Source organism: Equus caballus, chromosome 24 (assembly GCF_041296265.1).
Source record: "Equus caballus isolate H_3958 breed thoroughbred chromosome 24, TB-T2T, whole genome shotgun sequence".
Taxonomy (NCBI): Eukaryota; Metazoa; Chordata; class Mammalia; order Perissodactyla; family Equidae; genus Equus; species Equus caballus.
The window spans coordinates 47,417,957-47,438,386 of record NC_091707.1 but is presented as its reverse complement, the minus strand read 5'-3'; the positions used below and the strand labels follow the sequence as shown (position 1 = coordinate 47,438,386).

Below are 20,430 nucleotides of genomic sequence, written 5' to 3'. Positions count from 1 at the left end.
AAGCGACTGCTTTGCAAGATTTCTTCTCCCGTTCCGTCTGTTTCATCTGCAGCTTTTTCAGAGGGGCGAGTGGGGGCGAGGGAGGCAGTGACAGTCTCACCTCACTCACTTATCCTCTGTGGAGAGTTCGCAGGTCCCTCTGCCTTCAGATGAGGGGCAAATTCCATGGCTCTGCCCAGGGCAGGTGTCACTAATCAACCGTGCACGCTTTCCCTCAGACCCCCACCTGCCCTTGGAATTCTCGGTGTAGTACCCCGCCAGCCCTTGGGAGTTGAAACCCCTGCCACCCTCAAGGTACGGGTGGGTGTGTGTGCTTCTCTCTTGAGACCAGAGGGAAAAGAAGAAAGGAAGAGCACGGAGGGGGCTTTCCGGTGGTCCTGTTCAGTCCTTCCTGTCTGGTCCTCAGCTCCGAGCAATAGAGAAGGGAAGGGGTGGTGTGGGGTGAGCCGGGGAGTGGGGAGCATCTCTCCATTCCTGGGGTCTCCAGGGTGAACCCCCACCCCCAAGTAGCTGTGGTGCCGTCCTGGATGGCTTCACTCGGGCACTGTCGGCCTCCTGCACTCGTGCACCGCGCAGCTGTTCTAAGTGGGACGCTTGCAGTGGGAGGCCGGCTGTGTGTTCTCCCTGAGTGCAGCTGGAGCAGTGCCCGCTGGGGCCTGATTACGTGCCAGGTGCTCTCCTCGGGCTCCCGTGGGTTAGGTGTGATGCCCACCCGCCCAGCCACCTGGCAGGGGTTTAAGCTGAGGCCCAGCAGCGACAGGCTGGTGGTGGACCTGGCTAGGGGACTCTGAGGCCACGGCTGTCTCCGTGGAGATAAGCCCAGATTGGGCACGGCCCCGACTCCCTGAGCAGAGATTCTGGTTCTCGCTGCTTGTGGGCCTGCAGTGGGGGTGACTCCTGCACCTGTGTTGGGAGACACGAGGTGGGGGAACGCCTTCTGCTGCTTCCCTTGCCTTTGTTGCCACCTCTTCCTGCCGCGGCACGACCCAGGTCGATACACACATACCTGGATAGCACCTGCTCCTCTTCGTTTCAGCTCTGCGCCACCTCCTCTTGGAAGCCTTTCTGGCTTAGCCGCTCTGGTGTGCTCCTGTTGTCCCCCAGCTCAGATGGCTCACATCCACTCTGTTAGGGTGCTGGACTTGCCAGTGGGTCTGTCCTCTGCAAGGCTGTGGGTTCCCCAAGGACAGGGGCCTGCCCCATGCACACACCTGGGCGCCCTCACTGCTCCCTTGGTTGAGCCTGCCTGTCTGTCTGCGTTCCCTATATCTGAGGGCAGAGGTCTTGTGTGTGTGCCCCCTCCCCCGAACCAGCACAGCGCCTGACACCCCGTAGGAGCCCAGGAAATACGGTGTACATGTAAATAAGAGAGTGAATGGCTGCCCTCTGTTCTCCCTGCCTGCCATCCTCCTGCCCTGGGGAAATGGATGTGGAGGCCTGGCTGACTCGGGAACGTTGATGCCCTGCGTCCTGCGACACTCACGCTGTGAGGTGGTGGCTTTCCTGCCTGCCTTCCCCTGCCCTCGCAGGTCCCGGCAGGCTGCCACCTGCAGCTGGAGGCTCCCAGGCACGCTCTGTCGCTCCTGCTCCGACTTGTACCCTGGGAGTGAGGGAACCAGTGCCCTGCCGTCAGGTAGCGGGTGAGGGCTGCCAGGGTGTGGTGCCCACCCCAGCCCCACCTGGGGGGTGAGTGGTGGGGTGAAACAGAGTGGGACACAGTGGTTGCATAGACGCTGTTCCCCCAGCCCAGCTACTTGCTGGGACGTGAAGGCCACGCCTCTGCCCCTGAGCTCCATGCCCTCCTTGCTTGCCCATCAACAAAAACTCGAAGAAGCTCGAAGAAAGGGGCTCTACAGCTGCTGACAGTTGTAAGATCCCTCACTACCATCACATAGGATTCCTGGCATCCACCCCAACACGGATGCTGTAGTTTTAACCGGGAGGAGAGGACAGGGCAGCCCTGAGCCTCTCCAGGCATGAAGGTGTGAGGGCAGGGCCACCCCTCCCTCCTCATCCCGAATCCTCAGAATCCTTCCTCCTCCTCCCCCAGAATCCCCACTGGAGCTCGGTCCTGGTGCGTGGGAGGCCCTCAGGAGACATTGGTGAGTGGAGGTGAGCTGCTTGGTTAGTGCAGCGAGCCCTAGGGCGGAGTCCCAGGAGGCTGCAATGCCGCACCGTGTGATTTTCCTCTCTGGGCCTCAGTTTCCCCACTCTGTAGGTAATCTGTAAGGCTCTTCCAGTTTTAAAATGCTGAGTCTCACCACTCCCTGCTGTTGGCTGGGATCCCTGTGCACGATATGTGTCCATCCATTAGTCCATCTTGGGTCCCCGCCCCCTCCTCCTGCGCCTGTGGTTGCTCATGACATCACCACAGTTCTTGCCCCTGAGCCCACCTTCGCTTGGCTGCTGGGGGCCTGGCTTGTCTGCAGCATGTAAAATGGTTTCTGAAGTACCGTTTATGGGCAGGAGTTCTTCTCAGAGATGAGACAGTGCCCTGTGCGTGCTTCTGGGGCTGCCCCACCGCCTTGCTTGGTCCAGGGGCTCTGAACAGGCACTTCTTAGCATCAGATAAGACGACTCCACCCACAGAGCAACCCCAGGCATCGTACGAGCCCTAAAAGAAGGTGACAGGCGTTTGTGGGGACGCTTGAAGTGTCCTCCAGTCCCATCCCTGTTGGGTTTCCCCTCGGTTCTTCTGGGACATGTGGGCACTTGCCTGTTTTCAGAGTTGGCAGCCCTGAGTCAGTACCTCCGTGAAGACGTGCTGTGCTCCTCTGTGCCAGCACCGTGTCTCCTTTTCCAGGCCCCCTTCCCCACCTTCTGAAGGAGCCAGACATCCCTTAGAGATGGTCCTAGTCCTGTTACAGATGAGGGTGTGGCTCAGAGAGGGACTGTGAGTTGCCTGAGGCCACACAGCAAGTAGCTTTGCCCTCACATGGTGGTGTTTGAGTTCCAGGTGCCCCTTCCCACAGGTCTGCTCCTCCTCGGTCGGCTCAGAGGAGATATTTGTTTTCCCTTCTGTGAACAAAGAAGGGCTTGGTTTGCTTCTGTGCACACAGCCGTGCGGACGGGCAGTTACGAGTGTTCGGGGGAGGGGCATTCTGATGATGTGGTAACCGAGGACAGCCTGAGTTGGTGGCCTTACATTGCTGGGTCCTGAGGCACGATGCGGCCTAATTAGGGGAGCCGGTGCAGATCCGAGCTGGTTTCAGGCCCTGGGGACCCCAGGATTAATTGAAACGAGGTGGAACAGATGGATTGAGTCTATCAGCAGCTTTACGTGACAGCCTCTTAACATGAAAGCACTTCATTCCGCAGGCCCCCTGCCCCTGTGGAGGCGGGAACGCGGCAGAAACCGGAGCCCCTTGTCCAGATGGAATTACAAGCACGTGGCCCGTGGGCCGGGCTTTGAACAGGCGGCCGGGGATAAATCGTCAGGCTTACATCTCCGCTGAGCAGCTCAATTAGAAAGTCACGCTCCTGGCCGTAATATCCCAAAAAGTGGGCTGTGGCGCACGATTGGGGGAGGGGCTGGCGGCAGGCTGTAAGTACCAGGAGTCACTATGGAAGGTATGAGGCCAGCATCAGCTGTAGAAGGTGCCCGGGTTTGGGCCATCGGGAAGTCAGCGTAGTACAGGGGACGGCTCACCAACCTGGAGCGTCCAGCCCTGGCCCTCCGCTGGATCCTGCTATTAAACCCCGTCTTAAGCGTTGTGCCACGGTGCCCTCAGATTGGAAATGCTAGTGATTAGTATCCTGACCACCTCACATGAGTGTTGTAGGGAGGAAAGAGGTGGGACCCTCCCAGGGTGGGACCCTCCTTGTGGTTGGGTGTGTGTTTGCCAAGGCCAGCTTGTCAGGCAGCTTTTGTTTGGGCCAAGATGTTGTCGAAGGGCATTTGGGAACCCTGCCCGGCCAGACCCACTTGAGAGGTTTCCAGGTGTCACGTGGAGGAGTGCTTGTTGATGGCATGAGCATAACCCCGTGGCGTGTGCAGAGGCTCCCTGGAGAACTCCTCCTGACTTTGTAGGCCTCTCTGTGCCGTGCCCTGCGAGGGTCTCAGCCTTTCAGAGTCCCAGAGGCATCTCGCCTGCGTGAACCATAGCTAGTGCTGTGCAGTTACCGCCCTGGGGTCTGGAAGTCTTGCCTCGTCCCTTAGGGCACTGGAATAGACGCTGGAAGCATCGAAATTCATGGAGTACCTTTTCTGTTGGAGTCACTTCTGTAGTTTAGGAATTTTAAATGAACCTTGTTTTGTTTGCTCTTAAAACTATGACATTTGGGATTTTACAGTTGGAAAGCATGGTGTATTCAAACCAGCATCACAAATTCACTTTGAATGTTTTTTTTTTAAAGATTGGCACCTGAGCTAACAACTGTTGCCAATCTTTTTTTTTTTTTTCATTCTTCTCCCCAAAGCCCCCCAGTACATAGTCATACATTCTAGTTGTGAGTACCTCTGGTTGTGCTATGTGGGACGCCGCCTCAGCATGGCCTGGTGAGTGGTGCCATGTCTGCACCCGGGATCTGAACCCGTGAAACCCCAGCCACCAAAGCAGAGTGCAGAAACTTAACCGCTCAGCCACGGAGCCGGCCCCTGAAATGTTTTTAACTTTGGTTAACATCTACAAGCTGCAAAATCTGAAGACACATGGCAGCTGATTTTGCCATGATTCGAGGCATAGGAAGTAACCCAGCAGCTTTGTGCTGCCTCTCAGTGGGAAGTTGAGGGACAAGGCAAAATGGGAAAGTGTCACAGAAATGGCCAGATGAAGCATTAGGAGTTCAAGGGAAAGGAAATCATGTGATTAAGGGCATCAAGGGTGGCTGCATGGTGGAGGTGGCATTTTCTGTGAACTTAGGAGAGTGAGTAGCGTTCTGACCGCTGATCTTCCGGGCTGGGGATGTGTGAGGGAGAGAGAGCCCCAAAAGGAAATGCAGGCTGTGTAGTACACTGTACCCAAGGGCTTGACTTGATGGTCATATTTAGCAGTTAATACATTTCTGGGCTCTCTCCTTCCCCTGTGGGACTTCTAACCATTCTTCACAGCCCAGCTCAGAAGCCACCTCCCCTGGGAAGCCTTCCCAGCCTTGCCTGGCCGAGTTTGGCACTGCTCCCTGTGCTGTGCTGCTCTGACACCTGTCCATTTGTGCTGTGCCTGTCTACCTCCCTGTTTTTCCAGCCAGGCTGAGAGTTCTCAGCTCCCAGCGTGGTGCTCAGTGTGTCTCTTTGAATATCTGAACCCCGGGTCTAAAGGTGTGCCAGGGGTGTACTGGGTGCACACTCAAAGCTGATGATATCACTCCTGTTTCTGATGTTCATTGCTGACTCTGAGAATGTGGATAGGTCCACAGCACCATGCTTTGTGTTTCTTTGGCCTTGTGGAAGGCACATTTGTTGTCTGGACGGTCCGGATCTCCTTGGCAGCTGTGAGCATCGTCTTCCGCCTGGATGCCTCTGCTGAGTGAGCGGCTTAACTTTTCTGGGAGTTCCCTCTCATTTACTCTGCATTAATAGCTCATAGTCAGACCGCTTTGGAGGGTCATTTGTGCACCTAAAAACTTGGCCTTTAGCAGCATTTATTTTTTTCCTTCCAGCAAAATATTGAGTCATAAAATTCAGTCTCATCTGGGAGGAGGAAAAGAATTCTTCCTATTTCTTCACGAAATCATTGTTCTTAATCCAACCTCCCCAGTGTTTTCAAAGGAAACTGAAGATAACCTCTGCCACACACACACACACACACACACACACACACACACACACGCACGCACGCACACACACATGCACACACACACAGGCATGCAACTGTTTCCACCCTGTAACTTCTCTGGGACCTCATATCTCTTCCACCAGTGGAGAAAATGACCTTTCTGTTTGAGCAGCCACGGATGTCTAGATGGGCCCTGGCAGGATCTTAAGCCATTTCACTGAAGCCTGCATTACTTCAGCAGTGAGTGAAACTTTTCTGGGATGCCTGAGCCTCCTCTTCAAGGGGCTGGTGCTCCGGGCGCCACCCCTTCCCGCAGAGCCTCCCACCTGGGCCCCTGTGCAAGGCCTGAGGCTGTAAGTCAGCCCCTCCCCCATCTGTGCTCAGCTGCCCGTTCTCCCGGCTGGGCTGGCTGGCTGGGCTGGCTGGCGGCTGTTCTTCCCAGCTGATGCAGGCTTTGCATCTCCTGATGGAGGATGCCCAAGTGCAGTTTGATTTTTTGGGGGTAGTGTTTTTTAAAAAAAGAGGTAATCTGTTTCATCTTCATCTTGGATACATGGTGACTTGTCTCAGAGGAAAGCATAATTTCCTTTTTTTTTCAGTGGACCCGACACGTTCACAGTTCAATGTCTGGTAAATAGATGCCACTGACTATACGTTCTCTGTGTAGGAAGCTGTGCATAAAGCGTTAAAATATTTTAAGGTCATATAACCACATTATAGAACCTTTAGAAAATGTTGGGAAAAGTTGCTCTTGTCCCGATCACTGTAATAAAAAATGTTCTGTCATTTGTGTATATTTCCTTTGAGGATTTCTTCTTTTTTTAGCTTATCTTTAATACTATACGTACAATTAGGTATTCTTTTATTCATTGAAGCACTTTTTGTCTGTCTCCCTGACCAGGATGGGTGGCCGTATCTTCGTTACCTAACCATTCGGTTTGCAGCTAGAATGTCAAAGTGGTGTTCACTGACCACGCGCCCCTGTCGTGCTCACATCCGTGGTTGGAGGGTGTGGTAGGGATGTTTTAGGGCCTCTGTTTAATACTGTGCTGCTGACGCATTTACTGTGAAGTAGACAGTTTACTGGGAGTTTGGGGTACGCACACTTGCTCTCAGGTGAGTTCAGGGGGTCGTTTAAGAGGCCTGAGCTGAGCCCCCTTGTTGCTAAGCCTGGGAGAAAGCATGGGCTCACTTTAGGGCTCCCAGGACATTGGGCTGCCGTGGTTGAGTGGGTGCACTGTTGGTAAGTCCTGGATAGAGACTGGCTAAAAAGGAATTAGGAGGCGTGTCCCCCACAGGGACCTGACAGTTCAATGGAGGTGACTGGACAAATGCAGAAAATGTTTCACCTACAAGCCCTGGGAGCCATGGGGTCACGTCTGGCCCGAGGGGCAGACCAGGTGGTTGAGGCATCCATGTCCATCCTGGGATCCATCCCCTGGCTGTGCTGCCCCAGGCCTCTGCCTTCCCCTCGCGCTGTCCTCCTGCCTCTCCAGGAGGCCGTGACTGAGCCCTCCAGAGCTTTTCTCCTGAGACTTAGCACCACCCACACCTGCAAGGTGCAGACACCTGGGAAACTTTGAAGCTTCTTGGGGAGGAAGGAGGTTTGAGGGACTTTTTGGAGGGGAGGAACGTCTAGGCTGGGGGGCTGGCCTGTGCAAAGTTTTGGTGACAGGAGGGGATGACAAGGACCCAGTGTGCTCCGAGAGCCAACCTAGAATTGCAGCCTGGGCCCCGTGTTGGGTTCTGAGACACGGAGCAGTACCCGCCAGCAGGGACAAGCGATTGGCCTCATGGGCTCAGTGAAGCCATGCGCCTGGGTGCCAGTCTTGTTTGCTGTAGGGTGGCCGAGAGGTCCCGCCATCCACTGAGGCTGCTTGCTCAACTGTAATCAAGTGAGTTTTGCGCCATAGCTGGGTGCCTCTGGAATCTGCTCACCACCCTCCTCCACCATCCTTCTTGGCGCTAGCGGACTAGCTCAGTTCCCTGGGAAGCCTGGAATGGGGCACCCCCTCTGTGTCTTGTATCTTTCCCCGCTGACTACATTTGTGCTTGCATGAGAGGATTCTAACAGGAAGGGAGCTTTTTCCTTCCACTCAGCTTCCTGGTTCTGTTCTTACAACTTCTCTCCACCAGTGACCTCTGAGAGTCAATGCCACAGGCCTCGAGACTGGCCCCCCTGTACTCCCCATGAACCATGTCATCCTCAGTTTGCCACCTGTGGGTCTGAATCAGGAAGCTGAGAATCTGAGGGCAGGCAACTCGCTGGGTTTGTTGATGCTGTGTGCAAACACAGATGCAGCCCCTGGGACCTCCCACTCGGGTGACAGACGCTTCCTGGAGAGTGTCCTGGCCTGTCCCACCCCATGCCCAAATGCATGTAGGGCCTTGTTTATGTGGTGACAGCCCTGGCGGGAAGGCTGGAACGGATAAGACCTATGTCTTGGATTTGCGGCCTGGGTGGTGGCAGGGGGGTTCTCTCCCCTTTTACGTTACAGAGTGCTTTCCTGCACCCTTGCCGCTGAAAATCCAAAGCCACCCACCCTCCTCTGGTCTGTTTTTGTGACTTTTGGTTTGTTTAAAGCGGTTACCTACCAATGGGATCCTTCCAGGACGCAATTAGTGCAGTTTCATTGATGAAGAGGAAATTGGGCGTTTCCCCAGCATCTTATTTTGGGATCTGAGAGCAAACCTGAAGGGGTGCAGATTCCACCCTGGATCACACAGTTTAATACTCCTCACTCCTCCAGCCCTGCATGCTCTGAGGAGGGGGATGGAGGTGGTCTCTGGGAGGGCCACGCCCAAGCCTGACTCTTCTCTCCTGCCTCTCAGGCCACAAGGATCAGATGACAAGACAGAGGCTGCTTCAAGGCTTGCGTCTGCCCTGGACCCTCATCCCTGCCTTGAGGTGTGACCGTGGCCTTTGCTTCTGCCTTTGTGAAGGTCCAGGTTGCACCAGGGGGGCTCGCTGGCAAATTTGGGGACTGCTCAGAGCACACCACTGGGCTTGCACTCCCCAGACTTGCTTGGTCCCACCCCACACAACCCACCGGGGTGTGACCAGGTGCCCGCCGAGCAGGCCAGTGTCAGCTGCGGTCTCCACAGTGGCTTTCTGTTCTGAGTGCCAAGCAGGAGGGTCTACTCATCAATAACCTCCTCACGTCCCTGAGAGATGGAGGGCCTGGCCCGTCGCCCTGGAGGCCCCACCGCCCAGAGGGGACAAGTTTGCTTGCCTTTCCTCAGGGACCAATGGCCACTGAGTCCCCTCCTCACCAGCGTTGGAGAGCATGACAGCCACTAGACGCATGTGGCTGTCCGGGCTCCAAGATGTGGCTAGTGTGACTGAGAAAGTGAATTTTTAATTTTAATTAAATTTAAAAACATACTTGATTCAATTATTGGAGAACTTTTTAAGTGTGTTTGGAACAACTTGGGTATGCGAATGTACTTTTTCAGATCAAGTGTTTCCAGTGAAAATTAGCATCCGAATTGAGATGTGCTGTGAGTGTAAACTACGCCCTGGATTTCAAAGACTTGTATGCAAAAAGCGTGTGAAATATCTCATTCATGATTTTATGTCAATTATGTGGTGAAATGATACTATTTTGGATATAATGCCTTAAAGTTTATTGTTAGAATATTTTCACCTGTTTCTTTTTCCTTTTCTTAAGGGGGCTGTAGAAAATCTGATATGCGTGTCTTGTGTTGCTTTTCTCCTGGACAGCTTGGAACTCAGTCCACACTCACAGCTCTCAGCCCGCCTTTGCTGCAAATGTGATTGATGGTCTTTTAGAGGAAACAGTTAATGGTTCAAGATTGTTTGTGGCCACAGGATTAGGTCTTTAGGAGACACGTGGTGTTTTGAAAGAAACAAATCAAAAAATCATCATCAGGGCTAGCTCGGTGGCGCAGCGGTTAAGTTCTCACGTTCCGCTTCTTGGTGGCCCAGGGTTCCCTGGTTCGGATCCTGGGTTCGGACATGGCACCACTTGGCAAAAACGCCATGCTGTGGTAGGCGTCCCACGTATAAAGTAGGATGAAGATGGGCATGGATGTTAGCTCAGGGCCAGTCTTCCTCAGCAAAAAGAGGAGAATTGGCAGTAGATAGCTCAGGGCTGATCTTCCTCAAAAAAAAATCATCATCTGTTTATAAGGCATCATTTCTTAGTTGCACAAGTGACACATATTTCTTGTGGGAAAATTAGAAAGTACTGATAAGGCAAAATTAAGCATCCTGTTTTGGAAAGGGAATTCATGGATTTTCTAGCAGTATTTTCTAGCAATATTCCCAGTGGTCTTTTGCTTAATGATTTAGCATAAAAATACCGCTCTACGTTATTGCAGAGACCTTCAAAACGATTTCACATTCTGTATGTCCTTTATAAAGGTGGATACCCTTCCACCCTGTTCAGAGGGCTGGTGCTCCAGACACTGGGTCAGTGGCAGAAGAAGCCAGCCAAGACCAAAGGGAACAGCGACTATAAGTAAACCTGGAAGTTGGGCTGCGCACTTGAGTTTCTCTTGGGGCAGGGTAGGGGCTCCATGACAATGGGCTCGTCTGGCTGGGAGTCCTTCCTTTGGCCGCATGAGTGAGCTGGCAAGTGGATTTCGCCGATTTTACTGGTGGTGTGTGTTCTGCCCCAGGGTGGGACCGTGGAATCCTTTGGTGAAACGCATTCACTCGAGAGATAATTTTTTCGTGTTGACTTTTTCCAAGCCCTGAAGGAGGGCTGAGGCTGTTACGCAACTCAGACTTCTGTCCCACACAGATATTTACCCACTGAGTCACGCTTGAGAAAACATTAGCCATCTCTGATGCGGTGACACGTGACCCCAGATGATAAAGAAAGATGTTCTCCAACATTGACTGGAGAGGGGGCCAGTGGGTTTGAGAGTGGGGTCCACCTTGTGGTTTAGCATCCCCTCTGCTCAGTTTCTGGTGTGGACAGGAGCCATAGAAAGATAATAAAGAGGGAGCATAAAACCATTTTATATATTCTTTGACAGTGCTGGCCTCTCCTGGCGTGCTGGCCTGGGCCTCCGTTCTGACTGACAATTCAGAGAGATTTCTGAGATGTTCCCGGGCCCTGTGGGCTTAGCTGATCGGGTAGTTGTCCCCCTTTGCTTCGTCAGTGCTAGTTGGTAGCACACTGAATGCAGAGATTCCTCACACATGCAATAGTGACTCCTGAAAAAAGCTATGTCTGCGTGGGAACATTTCTTAAAAGTCGTAAGAAGAGCTTCGTTGGTAAATTTCTATAATGACCACTTTCGTAAGACCAAGAATACTTAGGAAAACTGCTTGCTTGTTTGTCTTCTGTAAAACGGAATTTTTAGCTTCTGATTGGTGAAAAACAAGGCACATCTGGGCAGGGAAGGCTGACCTGCCCCGAGAAGTGCTCTGGGAAGCCTAAGTGGTGGTCGCATATGAGCTGGCACGCTCCGAGGAGAGCTGGGAAAAGGCTCCCAGACGGGGTGCATGACCGATGGCTGGTGCTGGGCCTCCTTTCAAAGACCTGTGGTGTGAGGGCCAGGAGGCCGCCCATTTCCCCTGCTCCACCTCTCTCACGGGCACAGATTGCTGTCATTTATCCTCTCCCACGGAAGTTGCTGCTGTAAATGAGAGAGATCCCCTCCTTTCCGACTGGGATTCTGAATCATCAGATTAGGACGACTCAGGAGTATCTCTTTAATCTTGATTCTGTATTTTTTTAATTGCACAAGCAAACCATACAGTAAAAAAATAATTAAAGACGTCTTTTAAAAAGAAGCTTACACCTAATCCGCTCTCCTAGCATGTCACGTATCTTCTTTTTTTTCCCCGAGGTCTCTGAATACAGGCAGACATCATTTTTATTTGTTAGCGATGAAGGCAGAAGCACAATTCACTTTGACTTTTCACATTTATTTATATCGTAAATGTTCCTTCCTGTTATATAGTATCTTCATAGTTACCGTTTAATGGCTGCATGCTCATCCAGTGGCTTGATAAACTGTAATTTTCTTAGTCGTTCTTTATTTTTGTTTCCTGTTCTTAACGGGATCTTTCCCCCTTTGTTTCTGTAGGAAGTTCTCCAGCAGCTGATCGTAATGAATTTGCCCAATGTTTTGATGATTGGCAGAGACCCGCTGTCTGGTGAGTGAAAGCCGGCCCCCTGGCCCCCCGTGGTGCCTGGGCAGTGCCATCGGCTCTGGGCAGCTGTTGGATACACAACTCTGGCTGCCAGCTAGCTTGGAGCCAGCACAGTGGAAACACATGATCGTTCTGGTGAGATTTTAAAGGGTAGGTTTATTACCCGGAGGCGTTACGCCAAGAACACATTTCTTCCTTAAGAATGAATGCTCCTGACCTCTCGGATGCGTGTGCAGAGGCAAGCGAGGCCACTGCTTTGTTGGGCTTAGGGGCTTCAGCTGTATGGCAAACTCTCGGGAGTCTCTCCCCCTCAGTAAATGTGGACTTGATGACACTACCATGGGGTCTCTCCTTTTCAGTAAACACGAAAGTGATGATGCCATCATGGGGTGTGGTACCTATTGGAAAGAAAGTAAGAATCTTTTGAGGGAACCAATGTCTGTGTTCTGCTGGGACCCTGTGATGCTTTATTCTCACCATGGTAGGTCTCACCAGCATGTCCTGTCATGTATTTGTTTTCACGTCTCCCGCTGGGCTCTGGGGCCCGAGTAGGCAGGAATTCTAAGGCCTGGTCTCGGACCAGGTGTGACTTTGAAAGACTGAATGACATTGCTTCTGGACATCTTCCAGAAGGTCGGAGCTTAATTAACACCTGTCAGTTAACTCACTGGGCACTGGAGATCCTCCCTTCCACCGTTGTGTGCGTTAACCTGCATCTATGGCTCATGGATGTAAGCTCACAGGCCCTCACTGGCGTGCACTCCCCTTGTTCCGGTGGAGACTTTGTTAGCGTGGGTCTGGGGCCCCTTGGAATAGGTGAGGGGTCAAGGAATGCGGTAAGGATCCCACACATTAGAGGCTTTTGCAGAAGGGACTGAAGCTTCCTTCTGTTGGCATCTCCTTGCCCTGCTCTCACTGGAGTCGGAGCATCCTGGTTCCTGTCCATATGACAAGAGCCAAAGTTGCCTTGAGACCAAAGGGAGAGTACAGCAAGTGACCATCAAGGACATGGCAGTCACACATTGCTTAACGACCGGGGTACCTTCTCAGAAATGCATTGTCAGGCGAGTTCATTGTTGTGCAAACATCATGGAGTGCTCTTGCACAAACCTCTATGGTATGACCTACTACACACCTGGGCTATATGGTACTAATCTTACGGGCCCACTGTTGTATGTGTGGTCCATCGTTGACTGAAACATCATTGTGCAGCACCTGACTGTTCTCGTAGGGGAGCAATTCTCATTTAGTGCCGTGGTCTGAGAGCAGCAGCTTCTGGGGGTACAGGCCAGGTGCAGCTGAGCATTAAATCACTTTGCTTGTGGTAGGGGTCCTCCTAGGCTCCAACTGGCTGATGTGTCCACCTTTTTGCTCCTTGAGGAAGATATTTCCCTGACTTCCCGTGCGTCTTCAGCACAGCTGGCCCGTGAGCATGCACAGTCTTGCACGGTGGCTTTGCAGAGTCCAGCCAGGCCCTCCTGGCGGCTCCTGGCCATGGCCGCGCTGCCCCACTCTGCAGAGTCATGAGAGGGAGCCTTTGGTTCACCTTACCCCCGGCTCTGCCTCTGGGCCATTTGTTTCCTGGCTTCATTTCATGGTTCCATCAGGTAGAGGATGCGGATGGGACCAGATGCAGCCCATCCCAGGCACCTCCCTGAGCCCAGGGACAGTTGGGACTGGTGATTTCTGTAGTAACATCAGGAAAGCAGGGTCTGCTTTGCTGTTCAGAGCTGTGCTGCCTCTCATTTATTTGGGGGCCTGTTGTTAAAGGGAGCGAGGAGAGCGATGTCTGGAGAGGCTGGTGGTTCGAGCTTAGTTATTGTATTCCACCTGCTCTGGAGACAGTTGTGTATGGTGATGAGAGGAAGGCAGAGGAGCAGCAAGGAAAGATGCTCCCTCCTACAGCCCTTGGTGAGCCCACTGTGTGCTGGGCATTGTGCATGTATTAAAAAATGGAAATGAAAATGTGCTTCTGGGGTGCGGCTGGGCCATCCCCTTTGTAGATGAGCAAACAGGCTCACAGGGTTTAAGTGACAAGCCCTCAGACACTCAGCCTACAAGCAGAGGGGCTGACTGGAAGCCTGCTCCTTCCGACCCGAGCCGGGCTCCCCATCCTGTCACATGCCGACTTGTGTTAGGTGAACCATAGGTGGTTGCCAGTGTTCAACCATTTTGACCTGCACAAATGGTGGTGGCGTATGTTTCAATTGAATATTAAACACATCCTCTTCCCCCGCTCAGCCATCCTGTCACCCCATCGTACTGCTTAGCTTGCTCACCTTCCTGTTGTTGGTGCCCCGTCAGTTCCCCGTCCCTGTCGGTGTCCTACCTTCCTGCTGCCATCTGGAAACCTGCCCTCCGGGGCCCCTCCTCCACCAGACACCTCCACATGCTGGAACCCTGGCTCCAGCACTCCCCTCAGCAGTCTCTCTTCCAGCCTCTCTGAACCACACGGGGCTGAGAGACTGACCTTATGCAAAGAACACAGGTCCCCACCTCGGGTCTGACACTGAACAGAAACATCTGCAGAGATGTGGAAGCTGATTTGTTTTTAACAGCTTTATTGGGGTATTTGCATACCGTAAAATTCATCCATTCTAAGCAAACAATTCAGTGATTTTTTTTTTCCCCATAAATGTACAGAGTTGTGCAGCCTTCACCATAATCCAGTTTTAGAACAGAGTGAAGAAGCTGATTTTAAACTGTGACATGTGACTAGAGTGCCCCCTGGTACCCGGCATCATACAGACTCGATACACGTCAATCAGAGAGGTTCTGGCCCCAGCTCTGAAGAAGTTGGAGAGATGAGACAGTGAGCACCAGGAAGGTTAAGGACGAGAATCCCACCATCACAGCAAGCTCGGAGAGCCCAGGCAGGGCCTGACTGGCAGTGTCTTCGGCAGGCTGTGCAGAGAGGGGAGGGGCTGCCTCACTGCGATGTCAAGGCTGGAGGGATGTGAGCTGGGTGCACGCATGGGTGGGTTTTGACAGCGGTCCTAGGGGGCTCTGGGAGCAGAGGATGTTGGCAGGCGATATCCGCCAGCAAGAAGATGCAAACGTGAATGTCAGAGGTGGAGAGACGTATTTATGGAATAGTGTTTTCTGTTTTAAATTTTAAAAATAGATGTGTGAAGCACTTGGGTTTCTTTTTAAATAAAGAACAAAGTTGGTTTCTTTTTTGTGTGGTTGCCTGGAAATGCCAGGAGGCTGCCTTTTTTTTTTTTTTTTTTTTTTTTTAAACTAATTCTGCCATACACGGCTCAGGAGCACGCCTCTGCTCTTTTTGGCTGATGTTGACACTGTCCTGTTATTTATAACGTTTCACAGTTTTGGGTTATTTTTTGGTCTTGGCAAATGCAGCAAGCACAGTGGAGTCAGGTGCCAGGGGCTGGACAGATCCCAGCAGAACATCTAATGCACCCGCCCCCCCACACAACACACATGACACTAAAAGATCCTGAGATGCCAACCATTTGTTCCCCTTCCTCTGATCTAAAATAGGGACCTGTCACGACTCGTACTGTTATGAAGGTTTTCTGTATGTTTTGCTGACCTCCTGCACCCGTCGGACAAAAGGATGTTCTCTCTTTTTCTGCCCTGGGTGACATTCAGTGACAGATCAATGAATGGGAGATAAGCCCTTCACAGACTTTAAATTGTTTTTTAACCCTTTCCTCCTGGTTTTAAAATCTACCCCTTTGGGTCAAAAATCCTCATTCTCTTATCTTCTGTTTTAGGCCTCGGATCGTCTCTCTGAATTTTCATGGTTCAGCTCTCTGAACTGGACCCCCCATCCTGGGGAAGTGTCTGTCCATTGCCTCATTACTACAGATCCCTCTTACTGGAGCCAGGCCTGGGGTCCTGCAGGACCCTGTTCTGAGCCCCTCCCTCACTTTCACATGATGGCACTGGCCCGGAAGCCTGCTCCCTGGTCGCTGGGCTGTGTGCAGGCTCCAAGCACTGAGTATTGTAGGGTGACCTTTGTTTTGTTTCTTGCTGGCCAAATCTCATCCTTCTCTCTTACCCCACGCCTGATCCTTCAGGCTCTACCTCAGGATGTCTGAGCTCTTTCCTCCTCCTGCCCCCGCTGCCCCCGTGCGTCCAGCCACTGCTGTCTTTTACTGCTGACAAACCCCCGTAGCTTCTGACCTGCTGCCCGCTCTGCCTTTGCCCCTGCAGACTGTTCTCATCACAGCACCCTGGAGCAATGCTCTTCTAAAGTTAGTCAGATTATGTCACTTCTCTGTCCCCACCCTCCCTGCACTAGGGCCTGTGCACTGGCTGTTCCCTCTGCTTGGAACTCTTGTCCCTCAGATACTCACAGGAACAGCTCCTTCAGGTCTTGGTTCAAATGCTGCTTGCTTTCTCAGTGCAGCCCCCTGACCTTGCTGTTTCCGGCTGCAGCCTGTCCCTCAGGACTGCAGTCCTCATCCTGCTCGGCCTTCCCTTTCTTCGTGGCTTTGATCACCCTCCAGTACGCTATGTAATTTACTTATGTTTTCATGTCTGTTGCATTGCTTGTTATTCTCCTCCTAGGATGTAACCTCTCGTGAGGGTAGGAATCTTGGCTTTCCTTTTTTTATTGTTGCCCATGTCTTCCAAGTGTCTAGAGTAGTTCCTGACACATAGTGGGCACTCAGTGAAGTAACAGAAGTGCTGGAGACCCACCTCTGTCTCCTTCTCTGTCCTCTTGCCGCTTCCCTGCTCCTTCAAGCTAGTGCTCCTTGCAGTGTTAACCACGTGCTCTCACAGCTACAGAGGTTAGGTGTCAGTGGTCAAGGTCAAGTAAGAGTCGATCTCTGCCCGGCACCGTGTGTGTGGCTCCCCTAGGCCGGAGAAAACCGTGCTCACCCACCATCTTGCCAGCGGCACATCCGTTAAACATCTTTATGTGGCTTTTTGGAGAGTATGTTCTATAGGAAGTCGTATGAAACCACGAGATCGCGATGTCTGCTTCACCTGTAGAATGAGGGAGGGTGTTGCCCAGAACTAGACCAGCTCCCCGGTCCATTGAGCTCTGCTTTCTCGGCAGCCAGGCCTGTCACTGTGCCACACACACAGAGAAGACTAGATCTGTCTGACAGGAAGCCAGGGTGTTAGCAAATTAATTTCTGCGATGAATCATAGAACAGTTACGCTGGAAGAGAGCGAGGGTTTTTCTTCCAACGTTTGTAGCCAATGCAGTAGTGGTTTTCAGACTTGGAAATCGCTGGTGCCACCTCAGCTGTTGAGAACACAAGGGAAGAAGCCACATAGGCGCAGAAACCCAGCCCAGAGAGGGAGGGAATTCATTCAGAGGCACACAGCATGTGGTCCCATGGGTAAGAGAAGTGTTTATCATCATAAATTGTGCAGATGGTTGTATATGTAGGCAGTCAGTCTCTGGTCCCCAGCAGGAGGACAGGCCACTGTCATTGTTCTGCCTGCTGTTCCTTGCATTCTAAATGTCAGGCAAGATTCCCAGGTCCGTGGAGGGGCTGACCTCATATGCACACGCTACAGGGTCCTGTCTGTGAAGACAGCTGGAGCTTTTTTTTTTTTTTGGAGGAAGATTAGCCCTGAGTTAACTACTGCCAATCCTCCCCTTTTTTTTGCTGAGGAAGGCTGTCTCTGAGCTAACATCCGTGCCCATCTTCCTGTACTTTCTATGTGGGACACTTACCGCAGCATGGCTTGCCAAGCGGTGCCATGTCCGCACCCAGGATCTGAACCGGAGAACCTCGGGCCACTGAAGCAGAATGTGTGCACTTAACCGCTGTGCCACCGGGCCGGCCCCCAGCTGGAGCCTTTGAGAAGAGCCTTGGGGATTTTCTTAACTGCTCTTCAGTGGGCTGGCCCTCAGTCCTTGGTTTTCTTCCTCGTATGGTGGTTACAGAAGGGACTTGCAGCGACAGAGAAGTCAGCGCGTTCTTCCTTCCAGCGTGAGGAGTCAGCGCGTTCTGTGCCCACAGATGCTGCAGGTGTCCTTCCGATGTCTCAGCTGAGTGCCACTGTTCTGTCTGCTGCTCTGGCTGAGGAAACCAGAGAGCCAATTCCTCACCCTCCCAAACAGAAGGCCGGAATGCCCTCGCACCCTTCCTCCTCCGAGCTGGCTGCCCCTTGGCCAGAGGCTCACCGAGGAGCTCAGCCCATGCCTCTCTTCCAGTTTTTGTTGCCAGATGCCCACCATCCCGGGTCCAGCGGCCCCAGAGATGAATAGGCACAAGAAGCCCCTAATCTGCGTTGAGGCAGGCAGGGAAGACAGACAGCATCTGTTAACTGCGTCTGTCCGGTATGAAAAGCGGTGTACGCATGCTCCACAGAGTGCAAAGTGGGTGACAAATTCAGCTGGGGCAGGTCAGGAAGACTTCCTGGAGGAGGCAGCGGTGTGCGGGCAAGGCCTTGAGGAACTCTCAGAGAAGCAGAGGGAAGGTGTCCCAGGCGGGTCACGCTCAGAGGAGTGGAGGTGTGCAGGGCGTCCCAGGAGGAGTGGCAGGTCAGGGCGCAGGGCGGAAGTCTTCTGTCACAGCTCAAGTTTAGGTTTCAAAGGCCGGAGGGAAACTCCTAACGCTCCTTGCAATTTAATATTTAACCCTCTCGGTGTTTACTTGCTTCTTTGAAGTGCTTTCCAGGTCCCGTGGGAACCATCCCTCACAGTCCACGCCACACGGCTCTGCTTTTGGATGACCCACTGGGAACCTCTGAGGCCGGCGTGCCTGATGCTCGCTGCCGCCCCCGTGGCAGCCGGGGAGGAGGGCACAGAACCTGCTTTCTCAGGAACAGTCTTAATCCTCATGCCACTGAGGCTGTTCTGTCAAAAAATGAAAGCGCTATCTTCCCTGCCCTGCCGCTCGTCCCGTGGCGGACGTGGTGGGTCGAGGGGCTGCCAGGAGGTGTTGATGAGCCATTTTTGTGTTCTTGTTCCCGGCCTTATTTTTTTCATTTCTCCTTAATGCTCTAATCTTGTTGATATATATTTTTATTTTTGCATTTGCAAAAACCCTAGGTCCTTTGAATGAGGAGGGAAAAAGTAAAGAAAACCTAATCTTGCAGGCATTTGATCCTATTGATATTTCCTGTTTCATCCTCGAGGGAGCAGGTTCAGAACCACAACAAACACACACTCAGGTACAGAGGTTAGCTTGGTGCTGACCAGAGCGGGAGGGAGAAGGGAGGAGGATGAAAGGGCTGACAGGTCACATGATGGATGGTAATTAGTCTTTGGGTGGTGAACACGATGTAATCTGCACAGAAATCAAAATATGACGATGTGCCCCTGAAATGTGTGTAAAGTTATAAACTGTTACCTCAATTGAAAAGTAGCTCTCAAACGCTATTTCAAATGACGTGGCCTCTGGGCTGCTCCTTTCCTTCTGTGCTGCTTGCTGGACTCAGAAATGAGTTTTCTAGTCCATCTGGAATGCAGGGGGTTGCCGGGCCCTGAGCTGAAAGCTAGCACTTTGCCTTTCTGGGACCGTGAAAAGCTTGGTTCACACCAAGCACAGGCGAGCCTTCCAGCATGGCCAGCTGCCGGCCTCCTGAACAGCCCGGGGATCTGCCTGGATACCAGGCTCTGTTTCGTAAACTTCCTAGCGATGGTCTGTACACAGAGCACGCTCCCCTGGCTGCGGTGACCACGCCATGGCTTCTGGCAGGACTGTTCTCTGTGGCCGCGGCCGCCCGAGGAGGAGGGACGAGATGTTGTTTGTCAAAGGTCTTTGTGTTCACTGGTGGGATCTGGGGCATTGAGTTTTCCGCCTGGTGGTTGGGAGGGACCCTTTCTCAGATCACAGCCTGCCTGTGCCACCACCTGCCTAGAGTCGGTGCCATCGCTGGGTGGCAAGCTGAATTCTTGTGGTTGGTTCATCTTTTCTGCTCTTTGCTTATTTGGTGGCGGGGAACGGATGAGCTCTCAGCGTCGGCGGCCTGGGCAGGCTGATGAGTCATTTTTGGTGGTAACACTGTCTGAGGGGCTTGAGGTGGCTGTTTCAAATTGTTCTACTTAACGTGGGAGAGCTGCCTTCTGTCGTCTGGGCACAGGCTTCCCGTTGCCCACGCACAGCGGTGCTGGGATTCCCGGGGGTGGGGCCAGATTTGGTGCGGGTGATGGAGAGATGCTAGGATAGGGGGCCACTGGTCAAGTCAAGAGAGAACTCGGAAAACCCCTGCACCGTTTCACACGGATATGTGACTAGATGCCTGCCCAAGTCCACATTTCATAAACGTTTGTTGAATGACTAATTAAACAAATGGGAGAGTGCCTGGTTATGTTAATGCCTGGTGGGGGCCACATCTGTAACGTTTTTGGTGTAAGAAATCGAGGTGAGGGTTTTACAGGAGCTGCTCTCCAGGCTGAGGTGGCGTGTAGAGGTGCCAGCCTCTTATCCCATGGACTGGGACAGGGATGATGGAGGGTCCCTGTGTGCCCACCCCGAGGAATTCACTGTCCACACTGCTCCTTGGCAGTGCCCCTGGAACCCAAGGTGATCCTGACTGTTAAAATAATAATAACCAGCTGTTCTGGGTGTAAGCAGAGCCCCGAGGAGGGCGCACAGAGCTGTACCCCTGTGGGTGAGCCTTGGGGTGTCATCACCCATTGAGGAG

At 52.6% G+C, this 20,430-nt stretch overlaps 1 protein-coding gene across 6 annotated transcripts in view; it reads left to right on the top strand.

Moving 5' to 3' along the window:
* The window catches only part of CCDC88C (coiled-coil domain containing 88C), a 132,526-nt gene that overhangs the window by 40,868 nt on the left and 71,228 nt on the right, over positions 1-20,430 (top strand). For 3 of the 6 annotated variants that reach the window (XM_023628281.2, XM_023628280.2, XM_070249393.1), the window contains exon 4: positions 11,781-11,850. The exons of 1 other annotated variant lie outside the window; for it this stretch is intronic. In XM_023628281.2, coding sequence (XP_023484049.2) covers positions 11,781-11,850 — 70 coding nt within the window. Of the gene's footprint in view, positions 1-11,780; positions 11,851-18,837; positions 18,955-19,447; positions 19,541-20,430 lie in introns of those variants that run through there. 2 more of the 6 variants (XM_070249392.1, XM_070249390.1) reach the window with 2 other exon arrangements.